Consider the following 25,349-nt stretch of genomic DNA (forward strand, 5'->3'; position numbering starts at 1 on the left):
TATATATAGATAGATAGATAGATAGATAGATCTTAAAAATGATTACAGGAAAAAGGTAAAGATAGAAATAATGGTACCAAGTGGCAGCTTAATCTTTAAAGAGCTCTAACACTATGTGTGTGTATATATATATATATATACTTAAACAAAGGACCACATCCAGGTACAATTTTTACCCCTTTCTGTGCCTCTCGACTCCAGCGTGTCAGGCCAGGGCCAGTCTCTCAATTCCTAGGAAAGACGAATACGAGGTGGGCGTCCCCTCTGGAACCTCGGGAGATCAAACACCTAACCCGACTAGCAGATAGATGGTAGATTGACACTCAGAGAAAATGTGCTGCTGGACCCATCTTTATACCCCTGGGGGCCCATATCCTCTTTCTTATCTAAGATGCCGAATTGTACTGGTCTGTTTTGTGGCGCCAGTTCTTACAAGCAAGTTTCAAGTTAATTTACACTTGCAAGAGAGGAAGATAGCTAAATTAGGAGTGCCGGATATTCTTTTACTGGGTAAGAGATTCCTCCACCTGAGGGCGGCTGTGTGTTCGTATCAATATGGGTTTGAGTCAAGGACACTCCTTCGCAGCCTCTTGGTCAACAATTGGCGTATCTCTGTTTACAGCCATTCATGGTCACAGCAGCCTGGGCCTTCTGCTCTGTGTGCCCTGTATGCTCCAGGCAAGCAAAAATGGATGTTACAAGGGGGTTTCCTGTCTGGCTACACAGACATATACCACTAATTAAGCTGAACTCAAAGCCTAGGGCAGGGTCTACATGAGAATTTATGAATGTGTTAGCGCAGGTTAAAGTGTTAAAACACAGCTAAAAATAACAAGCATAGATAAGCCCAAGTTTTCAAAGTCATGATTCCATATATGGGACTCTTTACTAATTAAAAACTATGCATCCATATAAATAGGTCCATAAAACAAGCTTTAATTTCAGTTTCTTCAAAATTCAAAAGTCTAGGCCTACCTGAGACTGCCCCAATTAATGTGACTAGAAAAACTTCAGGTTTCCACCAGAGCAGCATCAGGCACTCCTTGCAACCCTACCTCCATCTGGTGGCGTTCTGAATGTATTACATTAAATACCAGCTGATTTTCTCAAATCTAGGCTAAATAAAACAAGAGGCAAAGAAAGCTGTGATTTGTTATAATGTATTCTATTCATTAGAAGATGCTTAATCTTATACAGTTTGAAAATGTCATTATTAGCAAAATTAGACTATAAATCTACAATACCCAACCAATTAAGCAGTAGTTTTGGTTACTATTATGTATTTTCTGTAGGTCATCTCCTTTAAATCGCTATGCTTCTAAAACGAATAATGCTGGCAACCTGTAGAGATGTTGCAAAGAATAATGCAGTGTGCATATTCCATGTCCATTATAGTAAATTGTACAAACCTTTCAGATAAACAGTTAAAAACCCACACTCAATTTTAATATTTAATGCTTTGACTCATTAAGAGGCTCGGCCTGGTTTATAAGACAGCAAAATATTATTAAGCGGTGTGCTATAAATAAGTCAAAGAAACTGGATGGTCCTAGCCTTGAGCTAGAACCAATCCTAGCAATGGGACAAACATCACAGGCTGGTGAAAAGGACAGTTTAGCCAACTACCTTAGCTGGCTTTTAAAACGTTTGGAAGACCCAAAAAGTGAGACAGCAAAGGAGGAGGTGAGAGTTTATTTAATTAATGTAGAGTGTGATAGAGCCTCAGATGTGCAAGAGTCTTTCTTTCCAAAGGCACTGGAAGAGGCAATCCCTGACCTGAGAAGGTACAGTCTAAACGCCGACGGAAGAGGATGCTACAAGAGTTTGCTGTCTTCTGCTTCCTCGGCATGGGGAGGCAGAACTCACGCCTCGTTGCTGGGCAGGCTTTCCGGCCCTGGGGCGCCTTGGGCCACTCTCTTCGCCTCGCTCCCCCATCTGCCTGCTGCTCGCTCACCCAGGCCGGGGAGCGCCGTGGAGGCGCAGGGCGGAACTAGGTACAGCCAGGAGCGCCCGTCCGCTCCCCACGTGTCCTGCGGGCCCAGCTCCGTCCTGCTCAGCCCGTCCGCCCTGCCGCGCTCCCCCCCCAAGGCGGCCCAGCCGCTCCTCCCTCCCCCGCCCCTGAGCTCCTATGGCAACCGGCCGGCGCGTCTCTCAGCCGCGCTGGGGGCGGCCTGCAGAGGCGGCGCCATGCGGGAGGCAGCCGGGGAGCAGCAGGAGCCGGCGGCCGGGGAAGCGGGGAACAGCGTCTGTGCGGAGCCGGCGGGGGCGGGCAGCGGCCATTGCAGCCAGCCCTGTGAGTGATGGGGCCGCCGCCGCCCCTGCCTAGGTCGCATGGCCCCGCCACCTGCCTGGAGTGTCCATCCTGGGCGGCTCCCGTCCACCCGCCCGACACTGTCTTGCCCTGGGGTCCCCACTGCATCCAGCCCTGCAGCGGGAACTGCCCTGCCATGGCTTTGCCCTGGGGTCCCCATTCCCATCCCCCCCGGCACTGCCCTGCTCTAGGGTCCCCACTACCATCCCCCCCGGCACTGCCCTGCTCTAGGGTCTCCACTACCATCCCCCCAGGCACTGCCCTGCTCTAGGGTCTCCACTACCATCCACCCCTGGCACTGCCCTGCTCTAGGGTCCCCATTCCCATCCCCCCCGGCACTGCCCTGCCCTAGGGTCCCCACTACCATCCCCCCCGGCACTGCCCTGCTCTAGGGTCTCCACTACCATCCACCCCTGGCACTGCCCTGCTCTAGGGTCCCCATTCCCATCCCCCCCGGCACTGCCCTGCTCTAGGGTCCCCACTACCATCCCCCCCGGCACTGCCCTGCCCTAGGGTCCCCACTACCATCCCCCCCCGGCACTGCCCTGCCCTAGGGTCCCCACTACCATCCCCCCCCGGCACTGCCCTGCTCTAGGGTCTCCACTACCATCCCCCCAGGCACTGCCCTGCTCTAGGGTCTCCACTACCATCCCCCCCCGGCACTGCCCTGCTCTAGGGTCTCCACTACCATCCCCCCCGGCACTGCCCTGCTCTAGGGTCTCCACTACCATCCCCCCCGGCACTGCCCTGCTCTAGGGTCCCCACTACCATCCACCCCGGCACTGCCCTGCCCTGGGGTCCCCACTACCATCCCCCCCGGCACTGCCCTGCTCTAGGGTCCCCACTACCATCCCCCCCGGCACTGCCCTGCTCTAGGGTCTCCACTACCATCCCCCCAGGCACTGCCCTGCTCTAGGGTCCCCACTACCATCCACCCCGGCACTGCCCTGCCCTGGGGTCCCCACTACCATCCACCCCGGCACTGCCCTGCTCTTGGGTCCCCACTACCATCCCCCCCTGGCACTGCCCTGCTCTAGGGTCCCCACTACCATCCCCCCTGGCACTGCCCTGCTCTAGGGTCCCCACTACCATCCACCCCTGGCACTGCCCTGCTCTGCCCTGGGGTCTCCACTACCATCCACCCCGGCACTGCCCTGCCCTGGGGTTTCCACTACCATCCACCCCAGCACTGCCCTGCTCTGGGGTCTCCACTACCATCCACCCCGGCACTACCCTGCTCTGGGGTCTCCACTACCATCCACCCCAGCACTGCCCTGCTCTAGGGTCTCCACTACCATCCACCCCTGGCACTGCCCTGCCCTGGGGTCTCCACTACCATCCACCCCGGCACTGCCCTGCCTTGAGGTCTCCACTACCATCCACCCCTGGGGTCCCCATTCCCATCCCCCCCGGCACTGCCCTGCTCTAGGGTCCCCACTACCATCCACCCCAGCACTGCCCTGCCCTGGGGTCCCCACTACCATCCACCCCAGCACTGCCCTGACTTGGGGTCTCCACTACCATCCACCCCTGGCACTGCCCTGCCCTGGGGTCTCCACTACCATCCACCCCTGGCACTGCCCTGCCCTGGGGTTTCCACTACCATCCACCCCGGCACTGCCCTGCCCTGGGGTCTCCACTCCCATCCACCCCTGGCACTGCCCTGCCCTGCGGTCTCCACTACCATCCCCCCCGGCACTGCCCTGCTGTAGGGTCCCCACTACCATCCACCCCTGGCACTGCCCTGCCCTGCCCTGCCCTGGGGTCTCCACTACCATCCACTCCAGCACTGCCCTGCTCTGGGGTCTCCACTACCATCCACTCCTGGGATCCCCATTCCCATCCCCACCGGCACTGCCCTGCCCTGGGGTCTCCACTACCATCCACCCCAGCACTGCCCTGCTCTAGGGTCCCCACTACCATCCACCCCGGCACTGCCCTGCCCTGGGGTCTCCACTACCATCCACCCCAGCACTGCCCTGCCCTGGGGTCCCCACTACCATCCACCCCAGCACTGCCCTGACTTGGGGTCTCCACTACCATCCACCCCTGGCACTGCCCTGCCCTGGGGTCTCCACTACCATCCACCCCTGGCACTGCCCTGCCCTGGGGTTTCCACTACCATCCACCCCGGCACTGCCCTGCCCTGGGGTCTCCACTCCCATCCACCCCTGGCACTGCCCTGCCCTGCGGTCTCCACTACCATCCCCCCCGGCACTGCCCTGCTCTAGGGTCCCCACTACCATCCACCCCTGGCACTGCCCTGCCCTGCCCTGCCCTGGGGTCTCCACTACCATCCACTCCTGGGATCCCCATTCCCATCCCCACCGGCACTGCCCTGCCCTGGGGTCTCCACTACCATCCACCCCAGCACTGCCCTGCTCTAGGGTCTCCACTACCATCCACCCCTGGCACTGCCCTGCTCTGGGGTCTCCACTACCATCCACTCCTGGGGTCCCCATTCCCATCCCCCCCGGCACTGCCTTGCTCTAGGGTCCCCACTACCATCCACCCTGGCACTGCCCTGCCCTGCCCTGCCCTGGGGTCTCCACTACCATCCACCCCGGCACTGCCCTGCTCTAGGGTCCCCACTAGCATCCACCCCAGCACTGCCCTGCTCTAGGGTCCCCACTACCATCCACCCCGGCACTGCCCTGCCCTGGGGTCTCCACTACCATCCACCCCAGCACTGCCCTGCCTTGGGGTCTCCACTACCATCCACCCCGGCACTGCCCTGCCCTGGGGTCTCCACTACCATCCACCCCAGCACTGCCCTGCCTTGGGGTCTCCACTACCATCCACCCCGGCACTGCCCTGCCCTGCGGTCTCCACTACCATCCACCCCAGCACTGCCCTGCTCTGGGGTCTCCACTACCATCCACCCCAGCACTACCCTGCCCTGGGGTCTCCACTACCATCCACCCCAGCACTACCCTGCCCTGGGGTCTCCACTACCATCCACCCCAGCACTGCCCTGCTCTGGGGTCTCCACTACCATCCACCCCAGCACTACCCTGCCCTGGGGTCTCCACTACCATCCACCCCAGCACTACCCTGCCCTGGGGTCTCCACTACCATCCACCCCAGCACTGCCCTGCTCTGGGGTCTCCACTACCATCCACCCCAGCACTACCCTGCCCTGGGGTCTCCACTACCATCCACCCCGGCACTGCCCTGCCCTGGGGTTTCCACTACCATCCACCCCTGGCACTGCCCTGCTCTGGGGTCTCCACTACCATCCACCCCGGCACTGCCCTGCTCTGGGGTCTCCACTACCATCCACCCCGGCACTGCCCTGCCCTGGGGTCTCCACTACCATCCACCCCTGGCACTGCCCTGCCCTGGGGTCTCCACTACCATCCACCCCAGCACTGCCCTGACTTGGGGTCCCCACTACCATCCACCCCGGCACTGCCCTGCCCTGGGGTCCCCACTACCATCCACCCCGGCACTGCCCTGCCCTGGGGTCTCCACTACCATCCACCCCGGCACTGCCCTGCCCTGGGGTCTCCACTACCATCCACCCCTGGCACTGCCCTGCCCTGGGGTCTCCACTACCATCCACCCCAGCACTGCCCTGACTTGGGGTCCCCACTACCATCCACCCCGGCACTGCCCTGCCCTGGGGTCCCCACTACCATCCACCCCGGCACTGCCCTGCCCTGGGGTCTCCACTACCATCCACCCCAGCACTGCCCTGACTTGGGGTCCCCACTACCATCCACCCCGGCACTGCCCTGCCCTGGGGTCTCCACTACCATCCACCCCGGCACTGCCCTGCCCTGGGGTCTCCACTACCATCCACCCCGGCACTGCCCTGACTTGGGGTCCCCACTACCATCCACCCCGGCACTGCCCTGCCCTGGGGTTTCCACTACCATCCCCCCCGGCACTGCCCTGCTCTAGGGTCCCCACTACCATCCCCCCCTGGCACTGCCCTGCTCTGGGGTCCCCACTACCATCCACCCCTGGCACTGCCCTGCTCTGGGGTCTCCACTACCATCCACCCCAGCACTGCCCTGCTCTAGGGTCTCCACTACCATCCACCCCAGCACTGCCCTGCCCTGGGGTCTCCACTACCATCCACCCCTGGGGTCCCCCTTCCCATCCCCCCCGGCACTGCCCTGCTCTAGGGTCCCCACTACCATCCACCCTGGCACTGCCCTGCTCTAGGGTCTCCACTACCATCCACCCCGGCACTGCCCTGCTCTAGGGTCTCCACTACCATCCACCCCGGCACTGCCCTGCTCTAGGGTCTCCACTACCATCCACCCTGGCACTGCCCTGCCCTGGGGTCTCCACTACCATCCACCCCAGCACTGCCCTGCTCTGGGGTCCCCACTACCATCCACCCCTGGCACTGCCCTGCCCTGGGGTCTCCACTACCATCCACCCCGGCACTGCCCTGCCTTGGGGTCTCCACTACCATCCACCCCAGCACTGCCCTGCCCTGGGGTCTCCACTCCTATTCATTCCTCTTCAGAGGCACTGCCTTCCCCTAGGGTGCCTGTTCCCATCCACCTCTCTGTAAGGGCACTGCCTTGCGGTCCTGGCTCCATTCCACCCCCGTACAGGGAAGACTGGTTTGCTCTGGGGGGTCAGTTCCTATCTATCCTAGTGCAGGGCGCTGGATCCCAGCTCTATTCCATTCTCCTGAAGCAGGTGCTGCATTAGCCGGGGTATCCCAGCTCCCATCCACTTACTGCAGGGGCACTGCCATGCCCTTAGGTCTCATCTCTCCATCTTCCAGCAGAGCTGTTGCCCTGCCGCATCCATATGGTTACATGTCCCCTTTATCCCCCTGTACAGGGTACTGTCCTGCCCTGCGATCCCATCTCTCCATCCATTCCCAAGTAGTGGGCACACCTTGGCCCTGGTGGTGTCACCCCAGCCCTCCTCTGTGGGGGTTTCACTCCATTTTCTTCTGCCTTCAGTGTGAATGACACTGCCTCCCATGGGATCCCAAACACACCATCAACCTCTGGGAATCACTATACTTTCCTTAGTGCAGTATTTGTGAACCTTTGGTCCATGGACTTCTGGAGGTGCACAGAGTAGGTTTAAGGGGTCAGTGAAAGTTGTAGACTGAAAACTAACTGAATTGGTTCAACTGTATATATAGACAATAGATTTCCAGAGAGGCCTGCACTTCCATTTGAAATTTTGTAGGGGCCCACACATGCAAAAAAGGTTGAAGACCACTGCCCTAGTGATCTCACTTTTTACCAGCTGATCTCCCTGTGGTGCCTTCCCCTGGGAGTCTCTCCTCACAGCACCCTGCAGAGGGCACTACACAATTCCTTTGTAGTCTCTCTTGTCCCTTCCCCATAGTGGTCTTATCCTGCCCCATCTTCACCCTGTAGTGGGCAGTAGCCTTCACCAGAGGGTCTCAGACAAATCCACCCTGCTGAGGACACTGTCTTTTCCTTGGGCAAGGGTGTGACCTGTCCTATTACTGTGGGTACTTCAGCAGGCTCCATTCTCCTAGGTCAGTGGTCACCAACCAGTAGATCAGGATCTACTGGTAGATCTTGGAGCCTCTGCCAGGTGATCCTGACTGGTTTAACCAAGAGGCTATTAAGTGCTGGCACTTCAGTTGCTCCTCCTCCCACTGCTCTGCATCTACTGCCTTTTGCCTTGCAGCCTCCTCTTCTCCCTCCTGTCTCCCCTCCCCCAGCCTCCTGCTTGCTGTGCAGGGCAGGAAAGAGAGAGGAGGGGGCATTGATGTCAGGGTGCCCCCTCTCCCACCCTATAGTCTATCGCAGTGATCCCCAACCATTTGAGGTTGCCGGGCACCAGGGGGCGTGGCCGTTCGCCCGCTGGGCGCCAGAGGGCGGGGACACTTGCGTGCCTGGGGGCGGGGCCCCGGGGCCCCCCCATAGCTGCGTGCCCGGGGGCGGGGCTCACCCATGCACCGCGCACCTGGGGGTGGGGCCCTCTCCAAGGGCCGCACGCCCGCGGCCGGTGCCCCCCCCCAAGTACCGTGCACCTGGGGCCGGGGTGCCCCCCCCAAGTGCTGCGCGCCCAGAATGCAGGCGGCCAATTCACCGTGCGCCTGGGGCCAGCGTCCCTCCCCCCCCAAGCACCGCGCGCCCAGGGCCGGCGCCCCCCCAAGAGCCGCGTGCTTGGGGCCGGCGCTTCCCCCCCCCCCAAGAGCCGCGTGCTTGGGGCCGGCGCTCCCTCCCCCCCAAGTGCCGTGTGCCCGGGGCCGGCCCTCCCCCCATGCGCTGCACGCCCGGAGCGCGGGAGGCCAATCCGCAGCGCTCCTGGGGTCGGTGCTCACCGTGCGCCATGTGCCACGTGCCCAGGGCCAGGCCAGCCCCAAGCACTTGACGGACGCACACAAATGCCCCCACTGGCGCCATGGCGCCCGCGGGCACCGTGTTGGGGACCACTGGTCTATCGTCACAGAATGGAAGGGGCACAACAGGACTTGGGATGGAGTTAGCTGACTGCTTTTGGGAGTGGTGCAGGGCCAGGGCAGGGGTGAGCCTGCCTTAGCCCCACTGCACCACCGTCCAGGAGCCACTTGAGATAAGTAGTGTCCAGCTGGAGCCAGCTCCGAACCTTTGCTCCAGTCATGAACCCCTTCCTACATCCCAAGCCTCTGCCCTAGCCCTGAGCCCCCTGGACTCAAACTCCCTTACAGAGCCTGTGCCCTGAACCTCCTCCTGCACCCCAATTCCCTGCCTCAGGCTCAGCTCAGAGTGCCTCTCACACTCCAAATCCCTTAGCCCAAGACCAGAGCCAGTGCCCTCTGCCCCTGCCTGGTGGAAGGGGGGGAGGATGGGGGAGGATGAAGTGAACAGAGGCAGGGCCTTGGAAGAGAGGCATGAAGGAGATGGAGCAAGGATATTTAGGTTTATGGTAGATCCTGGATTGTATTTGAATTCAAAAAGTGATCTTGTGCTTAAAAATGTGGAGTGCACTGCCCTAGGTTCTCCATGAGCTGGAACAATATCATGGGGTCATATAGGTGATGTCTACCCTGCAGTTATTTCAGAATAAGCTATACCGAAATAGTTATTCCAAAATAACTTATTTTGAAATAGCATGTCTACACTACAGGGAAGCCTCAAAATTAGTCTAAGGCAGGTTTCCTTAATGTGGATGTGCTCTTGATTTAGAGTCCCAGGATGAATAAATTAGAATGGCCCTGGTAAGAGGTTATTTCGAAATAGCAGAAGTGGAGCATCTACACACGCCTTATTTCGCAATAGCTATTTTGGAATAGGCGTTATCCTTCATAGAATGAGGTTTACAGAAGTCAGAATAAGCCGAGCGTTATTTCAAAATTATTTAAATGTAACAGAATTGCTGTGTAGACACACAGTTATTTTGGAATAACAGCCATTATTCCGAAATAACTTTGCTGTGTAGATACAGTCGTAGAGTGCATGTACGCTGCAAAGGCAGCCCACGACAGCAAATCTCAGACCCCATTTCAACAGATTCTGGCTCCTTGACTCACAATACAGTGATAAAAATAACAGTTTTTATCAGTGGAGGGCATCCTGCGGCCCACTGGGATTCCACCTGCAGACCGCATACAACCTGTTTCCCTTCCTCCCCCAAGCACCTCTCTTGCACTGGGAAACTAGTCCTGCACTTCCTACTCCGCCCCCTCCTTCCCAGCACTTTTGGAGCACCATGAATGGCTGATTCACGCTCTGTCCCCCACTTCTCCCTCCCTCCTAGAACTTGAACAGCCATGAATCAGCTTTTCGGGGCTGTTAAAGCTCTGGGAAGGAGGGGGAAGAGAGAGGACAGAGCACAAATCAGTGGATTTATGTCCCTCCGAAAGTGCTGTGAGGAAGGGGAAGAGTAGGAGGTGCAGGGCTCCAATGTGTAAGAGGCATGTGGGGGAGGGGAGCAGAGAAGGGGTCCGCTGGCCACAGGTTGAACCCCAGTGGACTTTAGGTTGACTATTTGTGGACCACTGAAATAAAGGAGAACCACTCATGTGGCCCACTCACTGGACTTGGTTTCCCATCACTAGTTTTGACACTGAAGCTCAGACTAAAGGGCCTGGGAAGTGAATGGGGGAAGGAGAGGAATTCGGAGCCTAAGCTTCAGCATAAACTGCCATGTTATTAACGGTTCATAATCATGCTAGAAGGGCAGAACAAGTGGGGTTCCATAGGGGTCTATTTTGGAACCAGTTCTGTTCAATATCTTCATCAATGATTTAGATGATGGCATAGGGAATACGATTATTAAGTATGCAGATACCACCAAGCTGGGAGGGGTTGCAAGTGCTATGGAGAATAGGGTCATAATTCAAAATGATCTGGACAAACTAGAGAAATGGTCTGAGGTAAGTAGGATGAAGTTTAATAAGGACAAATGCAAAGTACTCCACTTAGGAAGGAACAATCTGTTTCACACATACAGAATGGGAAGTGATTGGCATTTTTAAGTATCTAAAAGGGTATCACAAGGAGGAGAGAGAAAAATTGTTCTCCTTGGCCTCTGATGATAGGACAAGAAGCAATGGGCTTAAATTGCAGCAAGGGAGGTTTAGGTTGGACTTTAGGGAAAACTTCCTAACTGTCAGGGTGGTTAAAAACTGAAATAAATTGCCTAGGTTTTAGAATCTCTATCACTAGAGGTATTTAAGAGCAGGTTGGATAGACATCTATCAGGGATGATCTAGATGGTATTTGGTTCTTCCGTGAGGGCAGGGGACTGGACTTGATGGGCTCTCAAGGTCCCTTCTAGTTCTAGTATTCTATGATTCTATGTCTACACAGCTGTTTTTAGCGCTGTAGCATGAGCCCCACAAGCTAGAGTCTGTAGACCCTGGATTCCAGGACTCATTACCATAGGTTGTTGTTTGCTGTGTAAGAGTACGTCTACACAGCAGGGCTAAAGTTGGAATAAGCAACACAACTTGAGCTACATAAATTGTGTAGCTTAAGTCTAAATAGCTTAATTTGGCTTTTGGTGCTGTCTACACAGCAGGAAGTCAAAGGAAAAAAATCTTCCTTTGCTGTCCCTTACTCGTAAAATGAGGGTTACATGAGGATAAGAAGTCCTTCAGCTTGCCATTATTTCAAAAGAATGGCCTGCAGTGTAGACATGCTGTTATTTCAGAAAAACGTCAGTTACCGTATTTTAATGAATATATCCCGCACCCAAATATAACCCGCACCCGAATATACCCCGCGGTTTTTGCTGTTTCAGTAAAAAATATCTTGTATACCACGCAATTGATTATAACCTGTGGGGTATACAAGACTGTGCCAGGGTATATTTAGGGTGCGGTGGTATATTTACGGTGCGGAGGGTTAGGCTCCCAGCCCGCGACTGAACAACGTGGGGAAATTTACAAGGGGTGCAGGGAACGCTCCGGACCCAGGAATGCTCCGGAGCCGGGGCAGAGGCATCCCCCCTCCCAACTTCCTGCTCCAGGCCAACACCCAAACCCTCTGTATCCCTCTCTTTACCTCCTCCAGGTCTCAACTCCCTCTCAGACCCTGCACTCCCTCCTACACCCCTCCAGCACCCATACCCCCTCCTGGACCTTGAACCCCAACTCCTTGTCCCCGATCATAACCTCCTCCTTCACCCAAACCCCTTTTCTAACCCCATGCCTTTGCCTGCACTCCAGTCCTCTATCCCAAGCTCCCTTCTACATCCCACCTGCCATCACAGATCCCACACCTTCTCCATAGAAGTGCAGCTCTTGCCCATTTACCAAAATCTTGGACTGGCTTCCCATTAAAAAGTATTGCCCATCCCTGGTTTAAGGTAACTAAGGGTATGTCTACACTACCCCCCTAGTTCGAACTAGGGGGGTAATGTATGCATACCGAACTTGCTTATGAAGCCCGGGATTTGAATTTCCCGGGCTTCATTAGCATAAAGCCGGCGCCGCCATTTTTAAAAGCCGGCTAGTGCGAACCCCGTGCCGCACGGCTACACGCGGCACGGACTAGATAGTTCGGATTAGGCTTCCTAATCCGAACTATCTGTACGCCTCGTTCCACTATCTAGTCCGTGCCGCGTGTAGCCGCGCGGCACGGGGTTCGCACTAGCCGGCTTTTAAAAATGGCGGCGCCTGCTTTATGCTAATGAAGCCCGGGAAATTCAAATCCCGGGCTTCATTAGCAAGTTCGGTATGCATACATTACCCCCCTAGTTCGAACTAGTGTAGACATACCCTAATTTTTTTCAATATGTTTTGCAAACAGGGAAGACATTTGTATATGTTGAGCCACCTAAGAGAGTTAAGGAAGTACTTGAAGAAGAGCTCTATTTTCGGAGAGATGGATGCCAAATTAAACATCCAGCTTCAGGTAATCTCTATAGTCAGCAAATAAAAAGTGTTTGTTTGGGAAATGGTACCTAAAATGTCAATGAGAGAGCATGCTGTTCATTAAAGCAAAACCGTGATATTGATTATCATCCTTATCTGAATGTACAGAACTTGGAGAAATCCATTCTTTCTTCCATCATCCTAAAACTGGAACATACAGGACACATAGAAGTCCATGCAATTCAGCAGTTTGACATTACAGCAACATAAAACCTGGATAAAACGTGGTTCAGTAACCTGATATTTGTCAATTTACTTAAGGCATATTCCTATGTTGCCTTCTTGACACCATTGCTTAAAGAAAAAAGCTCCTTTCCTTTATTTCTTAAACAAGAGTTCAGTATATTTCGAATGCCATATTTTATTAAATTGCAGCCACTCAGACAATGGATTTAGAAGTTTGTCTGATTTGCTTGTGGTCATGCAAGAAGTTCACACTACTTTTGAATTCCCATTTGAAGTGTAAGCGTGAGGGGCAGAAAAGTGTTTTAAAATATGACACCTACGCCAGGTTTACACTATATGAGAAATTAGATTTAAGATACACAACTGCAACTATGAGAATAGTACCTCAAATCAAATTTCTCCAGTGGCTCTTCTGTGGGAGGTTGACAGAAGAAACTCTTCCATTGACTTCCCTTATTCCTCACTACCCCATGTACCGGCGTCAATGGGGGCGCCATCAATATTTGATTTAATGTGTCTTAATTGAACTAAATTGAACCCCGGAAGATCAGTCTCCAGAGTGTCAATCTCCACGTAAGTATAGACAAGGCCCTAGGCTTCAACAGGCAAAGAGACCTCTGCTACCCAGTCAGCTCTGCAACTTGCCACTTAGGATATGAATGTTACTTTTAATGTATTTGTTTCCAGGACATATCAGTCTTCCCATTGAGTAAATCAGACTGCTACAGAACCAGGGTCTGCAGCAACTTTTTAGGGCTTGCATGGGCCAAAGGGTACTTTTTGGAAAAGGTTCAGACTGAGTTTAAATAAATCCCAAAATATACCTTGAGCATTATTTTCTTCAATTAATAGGTTTCAGCCTATGCTACATTTTCAAATATATTATTTTCAATTACCACACAAGATACTAAGTGTACTGTGCTTATTTGATATTATTAATTTACTACAAATATTTGCACTATAAAAGGTTAAAAGAAATATTTTAAAATTCATGTCATATAAGTACTATAGTAGCCTGGGCTCATCGGTTAACCTTCACGGTTACATGCAGCCCCATCCCCCCACCATGCTGCTGCTTCTGATACAGAGACAGTGGGGACGGGGTGTGGACAGATGGCTCTGTGGCAGCCTCCTCCCTCATGTAAATGTATCACCACTGAAATTTTCAGCAGTGACACGTTTACCTCAATAAATACATTTTAACATCCCTAGTATGTTCCCAATATACTGTAATTCCATGGATCCCAAGTATGCTAGGGATTGCCTTCCCAAACCACCCAGCCTGGCCCCGCCCACACTCCATCCCCAAAATATCTACTGTAGGCATTCTGAGGGCAGAGTGTTGCTGCCCCCACTGCCCACCCTCCTGTGCTCTGGGCTAGGGAGGCTTGGACCATGCACTCTCCTCCCTCCCTATGCTCTGGGGTGTGGAGGCTGGGGCGTACTTGGGGGCTACGTCTACACTGGCCCCTTTTCCGAAAGGGGCATGCTAATTTTAAATTTCGGAATAGGGAAATCCGCGGGGGATTTAAATATCCCCCGCGGGATTTAAATAAAGATGTCCACCGCTTTTTTCCGGCTTGGGGAAAAGCCGGAAAAAAGCGTCTAGACTGGCCCGATCCTCCGGAATAAAGCCCTTTTCCGAAGGATCTCTTATTTCTACTTCAAAGTAGGAATAAGAGATCCTCCGGAAAAGGGCTTTATTCCGGAGGATCGGGCCAGTCTAGACGCTTTTTTCCGGCTTTTCCCCAAGCCGGAAAAAAGCGGCGGACATCTTTATTTAAATCCCGCGGGGGATATTTAAATCCCCCACGGATTTCCCTATTCCGAAATTTAAAATTAGCATGCCCCTTTAGGAAAAGGGGCCAGTGTAGACGTAGCCGGGGTGTCCACCCTCCTCTACTCTCTGTGGTAGTGAGGGGTGGGAAGGTGGCTTGGCTCTTGTGGTGGTGGTACCTCAGTAGAAGGAGCTGTGCTGGGAGTTACCTTCACCAACTGACCATGGTAAATTCTTTTTCTGTGAATAAAAAACATACCCTCTCCACATTCTTTCTAGTATGTGTTTCTGACTCCTACCAAGTCATTTTTATGCAACATTTCAATGGTCTGTGGGCAAAGAGGATAAGACTACTAACGTGTGGAGTCAAGGCCCAATCGTGAATTCCTTGCATACATACCCAATGTTCCTGCTGAAGTCAGTTTGAGTTTGGGGAGTGCTAGAAGGGCAATGTACCAGATTGGGAATAAGAAAGGAGAGTGTTTGGCAAATCCCACTGAAATATTCTTGGAACGTTTTGTTAGCTGATGGCTTTTCATTATAAATGAAAAAAATCTCCATTAACTACACTGAATGGCATCTCAGCATATTTCTGTTTGCTTGTTTAATTATTGTTTAACCTTTGTATTACAGTTATTTGATGCCTATGTATTCCTACAGCTAAGCCCAGCAGATCTGAGTGGTAGCTGATGTGAAGGACTATTGGTAAATTAAGCTTAAACAATTCCTTTTTGCAATCTGTTCTCTCAGGCGGTTGTATCTTGCTCAATGAGCAATTACAGATTTGGCCACACTTCCAATGAATGCAAGAGCAGTTTCTAATATAATGAATGAATCTGCACCTACAGGACTTTGAGTTACCACATAATAAATATGAATCTCTTTATTGTTCTACATTTTTCCTTGATCCTTTTCAATGCCTCATTTAATCTGCCTTGTGTAGATTAATAAGATTCTGAATGTTTTCTATTTGACTATGAGCACTGTTATCTAGCAACCTCAGGATGTTGTCTAGTCTAACCCCATGCTCTAGCAACTGTGAAATGTTACAGCCAGATCACAATTAGAATAAAATCATTGATGTTTGAGATGGAAAAGCCATGTAGGTCATTCAGCTCATCTTCCTGCAAGTGCAAGATACTCCCTACAGTACATTTATTCGAGTATTTGCAGTATTTGTACAATGATTAAAACTAGTGTGTTATTTTGGGAGTGACTATTATTTTTGAAATTATTTGACAATTCTACCATACATATTTAGTTCATCCAGGAAATATGCTTTTACAGCATATCTACCAGGTCTGTCCATCCATTCTGTAAATGAATCCATGTATCAAGTACACATGACATGTTCCCTTCCCTTGGGTAAATGGTTGTTTGAGTGAACGAGATACCCGACTGATTCTCACAGGCAGGAGCTAGTAAAATGCATTCAAATCTGCACAAGACCATTAGAGGATCTGCTCCAGGAAAGTACTGAGCACACCCAACTACCATTGACTTCACTGTGGATTGAGGATGCACAGCATAGCACAGGACTGGGCCCTTTCCTTTCACTAGGCTTATACACTTTGTGATAGACCCAGTCTGCTGTTCACCAGTGGAGGGAATATATGGAAGAGCTTGTACTTCCCTGAGTAAAAAAAGGCCACAGCCTAAGTCCAGTATAATCAGGCAGGCACCTGGGATCAATTGTAACTTGCTGCTTGACGAGCCACTGCAGGATCTCCTCCATCTCTGAGCTGCCAACCACATTGCTGGCTCTGGATCTCACACTTAGCACCAGTTGTAGCAAAGCTCCAACTATTTCCTGTAGGTCTCACACTCCTGGCGGATAGCTGAAACAAAAGACACGACTATGCAGCACTTTAAAGACTGACAAGATGGTTTATTAGGTGATGAGCTTTCGTGGGCCAGACCCACTTCCTCACATCAAATAGTGGGAGAAAATTGGCACAACCATATATACCAAAGGGATACAATAAAAAAAGTGAACATTTGGTATATATGGTCATGCCAATTTTTTTCCACAATTTGATCTGAGGAAGTGGGTCTGGCCCACGAAAGCTCATCACCTAATAAACCATCTTGTCAGTCTTTAAAGTGCTGCATAGTCCTGTCTTTTGTTTCAGCAAGACCAGACTAACACGGCCACATCTCTATTACTGGTAGATAGCGTTAGACCCAGGGGCTTGCTGTGGCCCTCCACACAGCCTCTTTCTCTTTGCTGGAGGCAGGAGCCACAGCCTACAGAGCCATACTCATCACAGGCTAGTCCATAAGTTTGGGGTAAACTCCCCTCTGGAGTCCTGATCTCCCTTCTCAAGGCAGAGGTTGAGATGTTGTGGGGAGGTTGAGGGGAACCTGGGCCCACCCACTACTTCAGGTTCTGGCCCAGGGACCCTAAGGTAACAGCAATAGGCATGGTTACTGCCACTCACAATCTGAGAGCTTTTCCCTGGGCCACTTCCCCAAATAATCCCTCCCAGTGCCTTTCCTTTGGTACCTGCTCATCAGTCCTCTGCTCACACTTACACAGCACTTTCTCCTTTCTGTCTTTCAATCTTTTCCTTCCCCCTTCCTAGCCTGGGGAGCCCTTTTAAAATGGTATCACAGGCCTTAATTGGCTGCCGGTGTTTAATTATCCTGTGGCTCCTAGGAAGTTCCAGTTGACCCCAAGAGCCTGCCTGATAATAGTGGATTTAAGCTTTGGCCTTATTTTTACTCAGGGAAGAGAAAGCTGTTTACCCAGCTCCAGCACATCTTGCCTTCATCAGTGAACAGCAGATGGCTAGCCTGGATCTGTCACAACTTATAATTGCAATAGGGTATGTCTACACTTGCACCCTACTACAAAGTAGGGATGCAAATGTTGTCATTCGAAATAGTCAATGAAGCGGGGATTTAAATATCCTGAGCTTCATTAGCATGATCTCGCTGGCACGTTACTCTGATCAACAGCTGTTTCAAAAGAGAAAGTGTGCGCCAGGAAGCATTAGTTCGAACCAAACCCCTTGGTTCGAACTAACGTTACTCCTCATTTTTTGAGAGTAAAAATGAGGAGTAATGTTAGTTCGAACTAAGGGATTTGGTTCGAACTAATGCATCCCGGCACGCACTTTCACTTTTGAAACAGCTGTTGATCGGAGTAATGTGCCGGCAAGATCATGCTAATGAAGCGCGGGATATTTAAATCCCCGCTTCATTGACTATTTCGAATTCCTACATTTTCATCCCTACTTCGAACTAGGGTGCAAGTGTAGATATACCCTATGTGTCCTGCTCCTCATGCAAAAGGGTTTTTGTTTTTCATCATTACAAGTTGATTTTCAGTATGGTCACAATACAGTACTAGGGTAAAATCAGTCTGAATTCCTATTAATAAAACTTTTTCTACAGGAGTTGTTCCTTTTCCAAAAATCTCTCCAAGCTTAAGGAGAGTCGAATTTTCTGTTATTTTAAAATATACTCGCACCAGAGTTAATGTCTGTCTAAAAATCTTGTTCCTGTCTGCACACTCTCATCCTGATATTTCCTGCAGAAGTTCTTGATTGTTTAGGGGACTGGATGGGCAACCATCTTGGATACAAAGCCTGTATCCTTAGATGGGAGGAGATATAGAAAGGCACTTTTTCTATTGTAATATAAATCATCAGCACACTTGGGATTGAAAGTGTCCCTTGATAGAGAGACAAGGTGTGTATGGTAATATCATATATTGAACCAGCTTCTGGTGGTGAGGTCTGCTCTGCATCACAGACATATGTTGGCATAACCGTATTACTCAGGGGTATGAAAAATCTTAGGTTGACTTAATTTTGTCATGTAGATTTTTCCTAACGCCAAGTCTACACTACAGGTCACTGTAATCCACACCCTGAATGTGGTTGTTATACTGACCTTCACTACCCGTGTGGACCAGCACTCTGTCGATGGGAGAGCTTCTTAGGGAGGTGAATTAACTATGCTGATGGGAGTGCTCTGTCCTGTTGGCATAGGAGCATCTTCACTTGAGCGCTATAGTGATGCAGCTACATTAGTGCAGCTATGCCAATGTAGTGTTTTCAGTGTAGACTTGCCCTATTAGTTTCTCAGACCTGAAGAAGACCTCTGTGTATCTCAAAAACTTGTCTTTCTCACCAAAAGTTGCTCCAATAAAAGATATTATATCACCCACTTTGTGTCTCAGCCAAAAAGGAAGGCAATGGAGAATAAACCATTCTCTCCTTAAAAGTAGTCTCTCCCGGTCAGGCTTCAGACACTCTGGAAAAGCAGCATGGGGAAGGTCACACACTTCTGTGGATACATTGAGGAATTCATTCTCCAGGGCTCTTATTTTGGTAACTTTCGGCAGCACTAAATTCATGCAAAACTTAAAAAAATATTTTTTGAAGTCAAAGTAATAATTTGCTGCCTGCAACGAAGGTATCAACCACCTACCACTCTCCTTCACCATTGTCTCATACTCTTCTGTTCTGTATTTCATGAGCTAATTAGTCCATTGGGACATGGAAACTGTTGTTTGTTGAGCACAGAGCTGACTTAATTAGCTAAGGATTCCTGGCCTTCATGCTGGCACAGAGTATGCAGTTTGAGAGCTAATACATCTGATCAATCCTCAATTGCTGTAATAGCCTTTGTGGGGCTATTATTAGCTGGTGAAGCTGCATTGGCTTCAAGTGGACAGCCCTGAGGATCTGACTCGTTTGATGGGTGCACTAGAAATATGCTGATAGTCTGATTCTATAGCACTTTAACCTGCTTCCCTGATGTTCCTTATATTAACTTCCTTTGTTACAGTCTTGTCCATGTTGAATATCCAGCAATAACTTTTTCATTGCAGAGTGTATAAAAATGGCTGCCTTCCTCACACTATATAATAATGACAGGCTGCGTGTCCAGAGACTAAGAATGGCAAAACAAGAAATCAAATAGGTGAAAGTTTATGACAGTTTTGTATGCAAGTGATTTTTGCTTGTGCAAATGAAGGCAGGTTAATGGCTATTTCACCATATGTCTCAATGTATCTAATATTACTAAGAACTTGAAATAGGCATGTACCACGTCAGTGCATTTAAAATGAAAAGTTGGATTAGATCAATTAGGTCCTTTATTCTGACAGTGGCAGATGCCAAATGCTTCTGGGGGAGTGGATAGAACAGGACATTTGATCAAATCAGAGATTTAGGGCTATCCAGAGCATAGGGTTATGCCCAGAGGGACTGGAACTAGAGGTGCTGGGGTCGCTGCTCTACCCCTTGGCTTGAAATAGTAATAACAAATACCAAATGCATGATTTCCATCAGCAGCACCCCAATAAAAATTGTTCCAGCACCCCTGTTTATGTCCCTGGCCATCCTGGAAAATAGCTGTTGATGAACTCATAAATGTGATCATGTGAATGCGTAATGCTATCTGTGTTCTCATCATTGCTGGAATTACCACAATGACAGATACATTATGAATGCTTAAATTAGATTAGGTTAGATAAAAAATAATCACCTCAAAATGTATCTGTTCTGGAGTTTACTGCTGCAAGGAATAAGCTTGATTGGCTGACTTTGTGAAAGCATTCCTGGAAGTACTCCCTGGATTTGTTTGGACATTTTTATCAATATTTTCTGAGGACACTTGATGTTCTGACTTTTACCCATGTCTACTCGATGTATAAACCAAAAACTTTTATTCTCTAAGGGTGTGTCTAGACTACATGCCTCCTTCGACGGAGGCATGTAGATTAGCCAGATCGGAAGAGGGAAATGAAGCCGCGATTAAAATAATCGCGGCTTCATTTAAATTTAAATGGCTGCCCCGATCTGCCGATCAGCTGTTTGTCGGCAGATCGGGGCAGTCTGGACGCGACGCGCCGACAAAGAAGCCTTTCTTCATCGGCACAGGTAAGCCTCGTGAAACCAGGCTTACCTGTGCCGATGAAGAAAGGCTTCTTTGTCGGCGCATCGCGTCCAGACTGCCCCGATCTGCCGACAAACAGCTGATCGGCAGATCGGGGCAGCCATTTAAATTTAAATGAAGCCGCGATTATTTTAATCGCGGCTTCATTTCCCTCTTCCGATCTGGCTAATCTACATGCCTCCGTCGAAGGAGGCATGTAGTCTAGACACACCCTAAGGGTATGTCTTCACTACCACCCTTGTTCGAACTAGGGTGGTTAATGTAGGCAACTGAAGTTGCAAATGAAGCCCGGGATTTGAATTTCCCGGGCTTCATTTGCATCTTGCCGGGTGCCGCCATTTTTAAATCCCCGCTAGTTTGGACTCCGTGCCCGCGGCTACACGCGGCACGGAGTAGGTAGTTCAGATTAGGCTTTCTATTCCGAACTACCGTTACTCCTCATGAAACGAGGTGTACCGGTAGTTCGGAATAGGAAGCCTAATCCGAACTACCTACTCCGTGCAGTGTGTAGCCGTGGGCATGGAGTCCGAACTAGCGGGGATTTAAAAATGGCGGCGCCCGGCAAGATGCAAATGAAGCCCGGGAAATTCAAATCCCAGGCTTCATTTGCAACTTCGGTTGCCTACATTAACCACCCTAGTTCGAACTAGGGTGGTAGTGTAGACATACCCTAAGGGCATGGCTACACTTGCACCCTAGTTCGAATTAGGGATGCAAACGTAGGCATCGAAATAGTCAGTGAAGTGGGGATTTAAATATCCTGCGTTTCATTAGCATGCTCTCGTCGGCGCGTTACTCCAATCAACAGCTGTTTTGAAAGTGAAAGTGCATGCCGGGACGCATTAGTTAGAACCAAACCCCTTGGTTCAAACTAACGTTACTCCTCAAAAAATGACGTTACTCCTCAAAATAAAGCCTTTTCCGAAAGATCCCTTATTCCTGATTTTAAGAGGAATAAGGGATCTTTTGGAAAAGGCTTTATTTTCCGAAAGATCCTGTCTAGTCTGGTGCTTTTCTCCGGCAAAGCCCCAAGCCAGAAAAAAGCGGCAGCCATGTTTATACAAATGAAGCAGGGGATATTTAAATCCCCCACTTCATTTGCAATTCCGACTTGTCTCATCTGCATCCCTTTTCTGGAAAAGGGGAGCAGTGTAGACACAGCCTAGGTGTTAGTTCACTGACTCACTAAACTATGGATAGGATTGAAGGCAGCAGTATAAAGTATAAATAATTCGTCACATTAACTGTTAATCCAAAATGTTTGAAAAATAAAGTACAAGTAAGTTAATTGTGTGCAGTATCTTTTGTGTAGAGCTAGTCTGTTTCTAGTAAATTACATTGTTTCTGTTTATTACATTGACATGTGGTTGTTTTAAAAGTCATTTATATTAATTCTTTTACAGCAGCCGAAGTGAAAAGCAAAACAAACCATGCTAGAATAATTAGTTTTAATGGGGTTATTTTAATACATTATTAACAGTGGCCCTGGAAGGAATTTGGAGTGTGAAAAGAAATTTCTCCATAGGAGGCCTGAAGCCAGCATCACAGAACAGAAACAGTCTGCTTTCACAGCCCAAGTACTATTCCAGGCACGGAGGAATAAGAAGTAAGAGTCAGTAATCTGTATAATATACTACAAATCCATTGAACAGATAGCAACTGTACCTTGTTTATTTACGTAGATACCTATATAGTCCTGAGCACCATAGCATCTTGGCATTTTTTTAACAGATCAACCCCTGCTTTTCCTTCAGCATGTAGCAGGGAACTAGGTTACAGACCCTATATTGGCTGCTTAGCATGGGCAGCAGGTATAAGAGGCAGAGGAAGGCAATGCTTTCCCAAACTGCTAGGCATGACCCTACCCACACACAACCCTCAGAACACCCTCTGCTTCAGCATGGCTCCCAGGCTTCAGACATGCTGAGGTTGGGGACGCTGGAGCAGTGCACCTTCCCTGTGCTCTGGAGCCAGGGAGGCTGGGTCTGCACGCTGCCCTCCCTCCCCATACTCCAGGGCTGGGAAGGCTCCTGCAGGACGGGGGCTGGAGGCTTGCCCCTGCAGTGGGGGAGAGCTTGGCTCCTGTGGAGGGGGAGGCCTTGGCCAGAAGGGGCGGGGTTAGGGACTTGCCTCCCCCAGCCCTTCATTCACCCACTGCCCATGCTGCTTAATGCTGCTTTGTCGAGTCACCTTAAGCTTATATGCTCAGGATCTTGCTTAAAGACACAGAATAAATATTTTTTATTCATTTTGGTGGATGGATCTCAATAGCTCTTTGTGGATCCTCAATCACATTTGCCTTTCTCTTTTCATGGGATTCAGAGTTTTCTGCAGGTCTTGTATTGCAGTAACCCCCGTCTTGTGCACAACTCTGGGAGGAGAGATGAAGCTGGGTGAAGTCTCAGTCATTTCCCCATTTGTATATTGGCAGGGTAATGGGCAGCTTGGAGAGATTTCTCTTTTCCCTTACAATTCCTAAGGGGCCTTGTCAGTTCAATGAGCCTGTCCTCTCTCAGGGTATGTCTATACTACCCCGCTAGTTCGAACTAGCGGGGTAATGTATGCATACCGAACGTGCAAATGAAGTCCGGGATTTGAATTTCCCGGGCTTTATTTGCATAAGCCGGCCAGCGCCATTTTTAAATGCTGGCTTGTTCGAACCCCGTGCCGCGCGGCTACACATGGCACGGGCTACATAGTTCGAACTAGCTAGCCATTCCGAACTATCTGTACGCCTCATTCCAGATGGAATGGCTAGCTAGTTCGAACTATCTAGCCCGTGCCGCGTGTAGCCGCGCGGCACGGGGTTCGAACAAGCCGGCATTTAAAAATGGCGCCGGCCGGCTTATGCAAATAAAGCCCGGGAAATTCAAATCCCGGGCTTCATTTGCACGTTCGGTATGCATACATTACCCCGCTAGTTCGAACTAGCGGGGTAGTGTAGACATACCCTCAGCTATCAGAGTAGCAAACTTGCTATGCCCAGCAACTCTCTACATGAGGAATTTGTAGACTCTGTAGTATGGAGAAAGCGGCCCGGCTCAAGGGCATACAGCGTTTATAAGCTCTGTCAGAGCCATACCTAGTGGCCAGGAGCATGCAGAGTTCACATTCTTTTCATTCTATGTGGTTAAGCGGGGCTCCTCTTCACCAGGCTGGGGAACAGGCAATCCAGTCAGGTCTTGCTGCAGCTCTTCTGTAGCAGCTCTCTTCTACTTGGGTATGTGATTCTGTGATTAACTGATTAGCAGTCCGCTAAGAACTCTCAGTACCTATATCTTATTTTCTCCCCAACCTTCACTCCTTCTCTCCAAGGTGACACATTGTGCTGTGTATACTGCTCCATAGTGTATTGTGCACACTGTGCTCTCTTTGTCTTGTCCTACTTCCTTACAAATATAAAATGTGCTAGAATTCTGAGGCAAAGGCTGTTTAAAACTATTCCCTACCAAGTAAAATCTGTGCTAATTTCTGTTGTTTCCCTGTATTTTTTCTTCTAGGATAGCCCCAATGAAAAGTAACATCTCCCTTTCTTGATGACATGGGGCAAGGCAGGCAATTCCATGTTACCAAGCCTACAATAATTTTGTTCCAGCAAATTCAAAGTATCATAATATAGATTGTATATTATATTTTGTCCAATAAAATTATAAAGCCATTTGTATTGGCACCTGATCCACTCCAACAATAGAATACTTCACCTAGAAGGTGTTGAAAGTGTGAAGATTTGATTGCCAAACTTCTCAATTTTCAGGCATTGGCAGGTACATATCAGCCACTCAGGTTTATTGGGTTTTTTTTTACCTCACATTAACATATCAGGCAAATGATCTTGTACCAAGTCCTTATTTACAAAGAACAATTGTAGCCGTCTAGTTAATAAGTGGTACATTTCTCTTAGTGTGGATGCAATTATAGCAATATAAAGTGTTTATCCCAATAAAGCTTTTTCCCATATGGAAAAGACTGGGTGTGGGGAATAAGCAATAGCAATATAATACACCTTTACACTGGTATAACTGTGTCCACACTAAGGATGTTAGGAAGTGAGTAATTAGCAAATCATGTAGTCCATAGAATTTCTGTTGACTACATGATTAATCAATAAGGGAGGAAGCCTCAGTCCTGGCTCGCGTCAGGTCCAGGAGCTACCCCCTGCTGTGGCTCTGCAGTTTAAATGTAGTAAGAGCTGGGCAGGCAGGTAGTGTGGCTCCTACTACATTTAAACTGCAGAGCCGCAGTGGGGACAGGTCTCAGTCTCGGCTCGCACTGAGTCCAGCAGCCCCTGTCCATAAAGAGCTGGGACCCCCCACAGACAGGGGCTACTGCTGGAGCAGCCTCTGTTCATGGCCAGCCCAGGTCTTCATGTACAGGGACTGCTTCACGGGATGTGGAACAGCCCCTGCCCGTGGTGAGCCTGGGCCTGCCACGGGCAGAGGCTGCTTCGTAGCAGCCTTCCCTGCCTCCCACCCACACTGCTGCCTCGGATCTGTATCAGAAGCAGCAGCATGGTGGGAGTGGGAGGCAGCATCATAGAGACAGTGCTGGAGGGAACCGGATTTTAAGCTAGCTCCCCCTAGCACCTTCCTGCCTCTGATACAGTGGGGAGGGTGAAATGCGAGTAGTCAAGTAGTCTCGACTACTCTTTTAGTATTGAGATAACTATGTCAGTTGTGTATGTGATTTTTTTTTTACAGAAATAGCAATGCCATTATAACCTATAGTGCAGACTAGGTTCCCTAGTCTGTTCCCTATAGCTATTTCTATAAAAAAATAATCACATCCATAACTGACATAGTTATCTCAATACTATGTGATCTAGCTTCAGCTCTCAGGCTCAC

At 50.1% G+C, this 25,349-nt stretch overlaps 1 protein-coding gene across 2 annotated transcripts; it reads left to right on the plus strand.

The window, feature by feature from the left end:
- The first annotated feature begins 19 nt into the window (after nucleotides 1-19).
- C1H11orf97 (chromosome 1 C11orf97 homolog) lies at nucleotides 20-24,183 on the plus strand. Of its 2 annotated transcripts, none has more exons than XR_012900756.1 (4): nucleotides 20-2,293; nucleotides 12,508-12,612; nucleotides 15,229-15,300; nucleotides 21,989-22,115. XR_012900756.1 is itself a non-coding variant. In XM_075919367.1 (4 exons), the coding sequence occupies exons 1-4, from the start codon at nucleotides 1,579-1,581 to the stop codon at nucleotides 24,011-24,013; spliced, it is 951 nt and encodes a 316-aa protein (XP_075775482.1). In that variant the 5' UTR covers nucleotides 26-1,578; the 3' UTR covers nucleotides 24,014-24,183. The 2 variants fall into 2 exon arrangements, 1 of the variants encoding a protein (XP_075775482.1); XM_075919367.1 differs by lacking the exon at nucleotides 15,229-15,300 and adding an exon at nucleotides 24,009-24,183 and having other exon boundaries at nucleotides 26-2,293; nucleotides 21,989-22,114.
- Nucleotides 24,184-25,349: the final 1,166 nt, after the last annotated feature.

The sequence above is a fragment of the Pelodiscus sinensis genome, chromosome 1, assembly GCF_049634645.1.
Source record: "Pelodiscus sinensis isolate JC-2024 chromosome 1, ASM4963464v1, whole genome shotgun sequence".
NCBI lineage: Eukaryota > Metazoa > Chordata > Testudines > Trionychidae > Pelodiscus > Pelodiscus sinensis.